We start from the raw sequence: 9,477 nt of genomic DNA, 5'->3' as shown, positions 1-9,477 counted from the left end.
TAGAGAATATCCAGGTAGTGGCTACAGTTCCACCTCTGGTCTGGCTGCCATGTATCATAGGCGAACTTCTGGTAAAAGGCCTTCTATTGCTACACAGATTTACCAGCAGCCTCCAAGGATTCTCATTGTACATATCGATCTATCATCCTGGGCTGATATCTGCTCCAACCTCTGTAAGGCTCTGCAGAACTTTTTCTGTCTAGCCTGCAGCTTGATGGGGCCTAGCCGCATGTCCCTCTTTAGCTTATACATAGTACAAAATCAGCATGAGTGCCTCCTCCCCTTTGTGGTGAGTATATCTTTATTTGTTCATTTAATCTTGAAAGTAATAGGTTTCTGGAGCAGAGATCACAGTTATTATTAATTACAGCAATAGCTGGACACATTCCCTATTCCCAACACCCCCCTGGAATACATACTTGCTTATGTGCAGAATGACATCTGACTCCTGAAGTATTGATGTGGGAGTTTTATAGGCCACATCTTGAGATAGGGAGAGAAACCTTGGCATTTACTGTCCTTTGTATGTAAACAATTAGCTCCTCTCATCCTCCTTTGAGATTTAAACACAAGGAAATAAATCTGTTACTTCTCTAATTTCCAAGTATTGTAGATTTTCTCATCATGTTTCTGTTACTACTTTTTAGTTTGATTCCATTGTGGTCAGAGAACATTCTGTATAAGACTTTACTTCACCCAAATTTGTTGATCAACCTTATAGTTCCAGATATCATTGATTTTGATAAATATTGTGCAGTTACTGAAGAAAATTTGTATTCTGTTGTTACTAAGTTAGGTATTCTATAAATGTTGATCATATCCTGTTGAGTACAGTTTTTCTAAATCCGTGTTGATTTTCTCTCTGGTTATTTTATGAATTGTTAAGGAATGGGATTTGCAGTCTCCAACTATAAATGTCTATTTCTTCTTTTAGTTTTATCAGGTTTTGTTCCATTTGTTTCAGAGCTATTATTTAGTGAATATACATTTAATATTGCCATGTTCTCATACTGGATTGGCTATTTTATCACTATCTAATGTTTCCCTCTGTACCTGGCATTCTTTGCTCTGAATCCTACTTTATGTGCTATATTAATATAGCCATGTAGGTTTGTCTTGACTAATGTTACCATGTTATTTTCATCATTTTTCTATCCTTTTTCCCTCTGCCTATTTTTATTGTGTTTGAAATTAGTTTCTTGTAGCTATATTATAGTTGGGTCATCTCTCACCCCATTTTTGCCAATACTAGTCAATATCTTAGTCAGCTCAGGCTGTCATAACAAAATACCATAGACTGGGAGACTTGAACAGCTGACATTTATTTTCTGAATTTTGGGAGGCTGGAAGTCCAAGATCAGAGTGCCAGCATGGTTAGGTACTGATGTAAGATTTTTCTAACATACACCTAACAAACTTCTTGCTGTGTGCACTCCTCAGTGCCTGCATGTAGAGAGAGCTCTGTTGTCTCTTCCTATAAGGGCTCCAACCTTATTATGGAGACTCCATCCTCATGACCTCATCTAACCCTAATTACCTCCCACAGGTTTCACTTCTAAGTACTATCCCATTGAGAGCTAGGATCTTAATGTATAAATTGTTTTAACAAATTTGGCTATATAATTGTTAAATGCATAAAAATTTCAGAAGCAATATGTAATGAAAACATTATATAAGTTTGGATAAGTAATTTTGTAGCTATATCCCAAATGCCTAGTAAACTAATGTATATATTTTAAGGAAACAATAAACATTTATTCCATAACATCGGGGGCCTGCAGGTTCTGGGAATGTAGTAGAGCACACCCAATGTCCTCACACGCCATTGCTTATCCAAGGTACAGCTGCCTGTGACAGCAGATCAACTACCTCTAGCAGTGTCTCTCCAGGGACCTCTACTCTTGACATCAGGGTTACTATAAAGAAGAAGTGCTCAAAGAAATATATTGAAAGGTGAATTTGGAACTGAAAGGCAATAAACTGATAAATAGCAAACAGACCATAGGGGGAATATCAGAGTAAGAAAGACCTTTCTAACTGTAACAAAACCCAAACTTCTGAAAATAAAAAATTTAAAATTCATCTGTATAAAGATAGAGAAATGTATGCTTGACCAATAAAAGGACTCTATAGGTAAAATTTAAAGACAAATGACAGTATGAGAAAAGTTATTTGCTTCGATATTACTTAGAACTAATTTCCCTAAGAATCACTAACAATAAAAACCACTAAGGTAAAGACCAGAAAAGGATATGCATAGTTTTCAGAAAAGGAAATACAAATGACTATTACACATATAAAAATACAATCAATCAGGCCCTCTGTGTTAGCGCAGCGGGTTAAAGCACATCACTAAGAAGCTAAAGCCAGTTCAGCATGAGTTTGATCCCCGCCCCGGAGGTGACCACATGGAGCGGCAGACCTCTCCTGACCCTCCTGCTGCAGCCTTCAGCAGTGTACTTTGTCTATCCACCTGTTCCGCTCCCCACTGTCTCTGGTGAATCCTCTCACTGCCCCTGCACCTCTGGCCTGTACCCCAGTTCTGTATGCATAAATAAATCTTAAAAAATGAAATGAAAATTAAAACTGCATTGAGGGTCTCCCTGGTGGTACAAGGGGTGAAGTCTCAGCACTATGAAACTATCTGCAACCACTGCAGCACAAGTCCAATCCTGGGACAGGGAGATGACCCAGTTGGCACAGCAGACCTCTCCTGTCTTGCCTGCTGCTCCCCTCAGCAGTGTATTTCTGGAGATCTGTCTGTTCTACTCCCCCTTCTGTCTCTGGTGAATCCTCTCACCCCTTGTACCTCAGGCTTGCATCCCAGCTCTTATATACATAAATAAATAAATCTTTAAAATTTTATTGAGATGCCATTTCACCTATATAATTAACAAAGATTTAAAAAATTTTAATGAAATGCTTTTGTGAGTTTATAAACAAACAGTGACATAGGCATTAATGAGCCTATAAATTGACATGATTTCTATGCTGAGCAATTGGTGACAGTACCACAAATTTACATACTCTTAGACCCTACCTAGCATGTCTACTTTTAGAAGCACCTTACATTTCACATGTGCTAAAATGAATTACATACTAGACTATATTTTCATCATTGCTTATAAGCAGCAAAAGATTGGAAACAATATTATGTCAGCAATAGGGGATAGGTTAAATAAAATTATATCCACCCATTAAGGAACACTATCAGTGATAAAAATTAAAACTTTTTTGTATCTGTTCAATGAAATAATTGCTCAGATACACTATGCAACAAAATCAAGACACAAAAGAGTATCATAGTCTCTTCTATTTTGGTAAGAAAGATAAAATTAATTAGCATTTCTTTCATGCAAAGAAATATCACTAGTAATACTGTCTCCAGAAAACTCCTGGCTAACTGAAGGATAAAATTGGTTAGATGAATATTTTTCTACATATAGTTTTGTAACATTAGAATTTTAAACCATATGAATGTATTATGTATTGAAAATAAATAAGTAAAAATGAACTATTTAAAAATATAGTTGATATAGTAATAAACACAAAGTATGTGGAGAGCCTATAAATTTTTATTTTTAATAAAAGGGAGTTCTATTGATAAATAGATTTTGAAAAAACACTGACCTGAAAACTATATTTTATTTTTCAACTGAGCTCCAATGGGAAGTCAGTTGGGGTTGTTCTAAACTACCTAGAGCAAGGAAGACACAATGGTGAAGACCTAGGGAGAAAACACCCCTAGGCCTGTTTGTTCTACCTAATCTACACCAAAAGTTGAAAGAAACATAATGAGCATCCATTTTTCCTTACCCATTCATCTTAACTTCCACCTTTGTGCATAGCCCACTGACCTGAATCAAGGACCCTACTCTGCACCTTAAAACACTGCCAGACAACCTAAGGCAGAGAAACTTGAGTTTGTGGTATAAGAGGTATTAGCACCACAATATGTCATAGCCCAGTCTTGATTCACTGGAAAGACACCCAACATTTCAGTGCAGGAACTTCCTAGAGCATGTTTTAATCCAGAGAAGGGGGAGGGAGGGAAGTTATGGGACTGTAAGAATACAGGTAATTGTAGAACTCTAGCTTAAGGGTACCAAACCATATGTTCCTATAATCCACTCTCACCCTTTTTCTCTAACAGGTCTCCTTAAGTTCCGGACCTCATGTTCTGATTTGGAACTTAGCTCTTAACTAAATAGTTATTGCTGGATGCAATACAGCGTAGGTAATTCATGAGGAACAAGCTAAGAACAATATAGGACTTTCTGTAGCATTCATCTATCATCAACCTTTGATATGCAAAAATTGCTTCTCAGCCAAGTTATATGAGCTCTTTGGATCCTAGGCAATTAATGTTTCTGCAAGGCTTGCATTTTAAAATCACTTCCAAAATTAAAGTGATTAGGAATGAATTCCTGAGAGATCCGATTCCATTTTCAGAAGATATAAAGCATAGTCTGTTTTAGCCTACTTTCAATATAACTAGTTTCTAAATGACGCCATCTTTTAGATGAATGGATGCATGGCCTCCTGCTTTAGGAAGTTTGAGTATCCTCTTATACCTTCATTTACTTCCATCAACCAGAAGTATCCTCCAATAACTGTTCCTATCACCCTACTACTATGTGAAAGAGCGATGAATTTCATTATTTCAAAAACCATTGCATTTGGACGAATTTTCCAGTACTCAAATTGACAATATTTTTTTTATTACAAAAGTTTATTTTTACATCATTTTGTACATTTTTTTTCCATCTCAATTGTAATCCCCGCGGGTTTCCCATCACCAAGTCACCCATGTGCCATCACCATAATCCCGTGCATTTCCCTCCCCCCACCCTGTTTTTGATCCCATTCCCCATTCCACCCCCACAAAATGTCTCTGGTATATGGTTGTTCATTATTTTTGTTCTTTTCCACCTGGTCCATTATACTCCTGCTATGAGTGAAACCATCCGGTATTTTTCTTTCTCTTTCTGGCTTATCTCACTAAGCATGATCTTTTCCAGTTCCATCCAAGTTGCTGCAAAAGACATGTGTTTCTCTTTTTTGGTTGCTGAGTAATAATCCATTGTATATATGTACCACATCTTTTTTTATCCAGTCATCTACGTTTGGGCATTTGGGTTGCTTCCATGTTTTTCCAGTTGTAAATAAAGCAGCAATAAACATGGGGGTACAGGTATCTTTTTCAATCAGTCAATTGACAATATTTTTAAACCTTCTTAGGTCACTTCCTTTTCCCAAAGGTTATTTATTATCTTCTCCTGACAGCGATATTTAATTTTTTTTTTATTAGGGGCCTCCCTGGTGGCCTAAGGTTTAAGTCTCACAATTATCATCACAACAGCACACAGTGGCAGCCTGAGTTCTATCCCAGGCCAGGGAGTTAACCTCTCCTGTCTCACCTGTGCCCCTCAGCAGTGCATTTCAGTAAATCCACCTGTTCTGCTCCCTACTCTGTCACTGGTGAATCCTCTCACTCCCTACCCCCACACCTCTGGCATACACCCTAGTTCTTCTACACACAAATAAATAAATAAATTTAAAATAAAATAAAGACTAATTTTTTTTTTAAGATTTATTTATTTATTCATACAGAACTGGGGTACAGGCCAGAGGCTCAGGGGCAGTGAGAGGCTTCACCAGAGACAGACTGGGGAGCAGAACAGGCAGATCGACGAAGCACACCGCTGAGGGAAGCAGCGGGCGGGCCAGGAGAGGTCTGGCTCGCCACGTGGTCTTCTCCGGGGCAGGCGGCAGGCGGGAATCGAACTCATGAGGAAGTGGCCCCAGACCCTCAGTGCTGTGCTTCAACCCGCCGCGCCACCAGGGAGGGCCAAGACTAAATTTTTTAATTAAAAAAAGTTAAACATTTTTGACTTTCAAAATAAAAAATATGCAGTGGTTTTTTATTAAAAATATGTTCTTATTTTACAAAATTTAAATGCAAAGAAGTGTATATTGTCTTTTGACTTTTGCAAAGTGGCTTATGGAAACACACTTTTACTATTGGTTCCTCCCAGAACATAACCCAAAAAAGTAAGATTTTTTATATTGCACTGTAATAGAGTCCACAGAACAAAAGCAGCTTAATAGATAGTTTACTTCTCTCAAATAAATTAAGCATTCTAGGGCTGGTATGGCCATTCTATAATAAAAAGGAACCAGATTTCCAGTTTTTTGCTCCATTTTCCTGTCATCTGCAGCACAGGTACTATCTTATGGTCACTGGCACTCTACTGCCTTTGTGCCAGCAAGCAAAAGGAAGAGTAAAGGGTATTCCCTCACTCTTTATAAACAACCAAAAGTTGCTCCCAGCACTTCACTTATCTTCATCCCACTGATTCGATGGCAGCAGTAGAAGACTAGCTTTTTTCCCTGCTGAAGCCCAACAAGTATTTCTTAAGAAAATTATTTATGTATACAAGAACTGGGGTACAAGCCAGAAGTGTGAGGGGTAGTAAGATACCAGAGACAGTGGGGAGCAGAACAGGCAAATCTACTGAGGTGCACTACTAAGGGGAGCAGTGGGCAGTTCAGGAGAGGTCTGCTGTGCCATGTGTGTTACCGCCCTGGCCAGGGATCGAACTTGTACTGCAGAGGCTGTGGATAGCTTCATAGTGCTGTGCTGTAAGCCATTGCACCACCAGGGAGGGCCCTCAACAAATATTTCTACTAAACAAAATAACAGATAAGAAGTCTGGAAAAAGGCTGTCTGACACCAAAAGGATGCTTGTATGTTGCTGGTAAATTACAGTGGCAGTGTGGTAACTAAAATAGGTGATAGGAAGCAACTCATTCAAATGTTATATTTTTTTCATTGTCAAAAGGAAGCCCTGGCTGAAAAACAACATAAATTGGAAGACTATAAGCATAAGTTAGCCAGAGTTTCCCTAGTGGGCAAATAACTCAGGTTCCAGATCCAAAACCCATCCAACTCATTTTGATTGTTATCTCAAGAAAGAAAAAAATAATCTGAAAGCCACATAAAAGAAGGCATGTGGTTTCTGGTTCTCAGCAGCAATTTCTATTTCTATTCAAAACTGACTTCAGTTGTTGCCATAGGAACTTTGTTGCCACTTTGTGGTGGGAATGAGATGAGGGACACAGCAGTCGTGCAGCAGGTTTGCAAGGCAAGACTCTGCTGCTTGCGCAGAAGTTCTTGTGCCATTTACTGAAAGCATACAGGCGAGTAAAAGCTGATCATGCGACAACAGTATGAAGAATAAAGTCTGGAGGGTGGGATAGGAATAGGGGACAACGTCTTACAGTGGACAGGGAAGGGGACATCATAGCCATACATCAAGAGCCATTTGCGTCAGCAAAGTATTTGATGTTATCACAGGCAGAGACCACCATGACCTGATCACTAAGAGAATAACCTATGTTACCGTCTTAAGGCCAAGGGCTCCAGCCCTTCCTTTACTGGAGCCCAAGGCCTTATCTCCCGCTCTCTTGAAAGACAAAACCCTAGGTTCCAAAGATCAGCAAGCTAAGCCAACATTTTAAAGCTATTTAACACTATGGTTCCTGCTTCCTCTTTTCCCTCACTTTGATACCAGGGAATTTCCCTGTACATTTAAAAGATATTTGTGACTTACCTAATGTAATTGTTAGTTGCTAGTAAGATGAGTTTTAGATATCTAGTTTATATATTTATTTGTAAATGCTTTTTACATATTAAGTATATCAGTAGCATATTAATTATATAGTTGTAAATATGTTCCTAGTTTGTTGTTTGCCCTTAACTTTATTCATATTCTCTTTCCCTTCACAGAAAATTTAGATTTTTATGTTTTCCATTTATGGTTTTGTACCTTTATGGCCACATTTAGAAAGGCCTTCTCTACCACAAGATAATCTACCTTTACTCCCTGTCATTTTTCTGGTTTACTTTTTCAATGAACTTTATAGTTTTGAATAATTTAGATTCAGAAAAAAGCTACCCAGTATATAAAAATTTTAAGTTTTTATTTTTTAACTTATTTTTATCTCCCTGAAATGTATTATATATGTATTCATTTATTTAAAAAATAATTTTTAATACCAACTGTGTTCCAGGTTCTATCCTAAGCAATGAAGAGAGAAATAAGCTTTCTCTTTTAATAGAGCTTATATTCTCAGAGGCTAAACATACGATAATTTCCAACATGCTTTGGAAAAAGTTGTTCTATTGTGTTTCTTATCTCTTTGTATTCTAAGGCTATTTATCTTGCTTGTTTGTAAAGTTAGAGAAAGCAGAAACTATATTTTTTAGGTGAGTAAAAATACATCATAAGCATTTAATATAAGAACATATAGATATATATGTGATGTATATATATCCAAGTCATTTACATAGATACATGTTTCTTTCACTTGTTTACTAGGTATAGAGCAGGACTATTAAGTCAATTGAAACCCCTTCTGTGTAATCAGTGATGCCCTGAGTGCTTTTAGGGTTTGATAGTGATGAAAGTAATAACCACCGCTCACACTGAGTGCATACTCTAATGCCATGAATTAACTCATTTAACACTCACAAGTTGAGATTATTTCCATTGTCCATAATTTTTGGTTGAAGAAATTTAAGCTTAAGAATTTACAGCCTATAAGAGGAGAGCCAGGTTTGGAACTCAACTCTTTGAATATGAAACCTGAGCTAAGATCTACTACATTTTTAACTAAATTCCCACTACTCCTTAGCAAGGAGTGCTGATACTACTTTTGCAGTCATATGTCATCTTTTTCTCTAGCACATAATATTCCACTTCAACCTCCATACCATGGCTTGTACTGAACTGCCTTTCTGTACCCCGCCCACAACAGTATACTGTATTCTTTCCTCTTCTAATTTTCAGCTCAGTCTTGGCTTCCTTCTAACAACACTTACCTTTCGTTTTCTAAATTTCTGAAGCACCTTTATTCTAGGCTAGTATCTTCAAACCAGAATACAAATACCAGTAGGGCTACAAGAAGTCTTCCCAGAGTACATAGGAATAGGTCATTTTAAATTATTGACATCAGCTCCTCAGTTTCTATTCTTTTCTAAAATTTCTCTAAGTATTCCTCTATGAGGACATAAGGCTACTTCCTTCCCCACTACCCCTATCTCAATTACCCTTCTTTCATTACATAAAGAAAATCCAAAAAAAAAGGAAAAGTTGAGAGGGAATGTCCTTTACACATACTGAATTTTACTGTGATGAATTACCTTGCAGTTTTAAAACTTCCAGAAGCACCAAAAGAGGGAATAATTTAAAATGTTATTATTAGTATAAGAAAGTAAGTGACTTATGACTAGGCTAAAAATTTATTTTCAACCAGGCAACTTCCAATGTTAACAAAACTAAAGAAAGACCAAATTAAAAAGCAGCTGGTAGATCATTAAAATCAATTTTTTTTAAAAGATTTATTTGTGCATACAGAGCTGGGGTACAGGCCAGAGGCTCAGGGGTGGTGAGAGGCTTCACCAGAGACAGA

At 37.4% G+C, this 9,477-nt stretch overlaps 1 protein-coding gene across 1 annotated transcript in view; it reads left to right on the top strand.

Moving 5' to 3' along the window:
- Nucleotides 1-9,477, top strand: part of M1AP (meiosis 1 associated protein) — a 51,490-nt gene continuing 42,013 nt past the window's right edge. Inside the window, exon 1 of the mRNA XM_004691367.2 lies at nt 1-289. Within this exon, the coding sequence (XP_004691424.1) occupies nt 50-289 (240 nt within the window). The 5' untranslated portion in view covers nt 1-49. The remainder of the gene's footprint in view (nt 290-9,477) is intronic.

Source organism: Condylura cristata, unplaced genomic scaffold (assembly GCF_000260355.1).
Source record: "Condylura cristata isolate star-nosed mole 26May11 unplaced genomic scaffold, ConCri1.0 scaffold00031, whole genome shotgun sequence".
Taxonomy (NCBI): Eukaryota; Metazoa; Chordata; class Mammalia; order Eulipotyphla; family Talpidae; genus Condylura; species Condylura cristata.
Note: the sequence above shows the minus strand (reverse complement) of the source record. Positions and strands in the feature narration are given on the sequence as shown.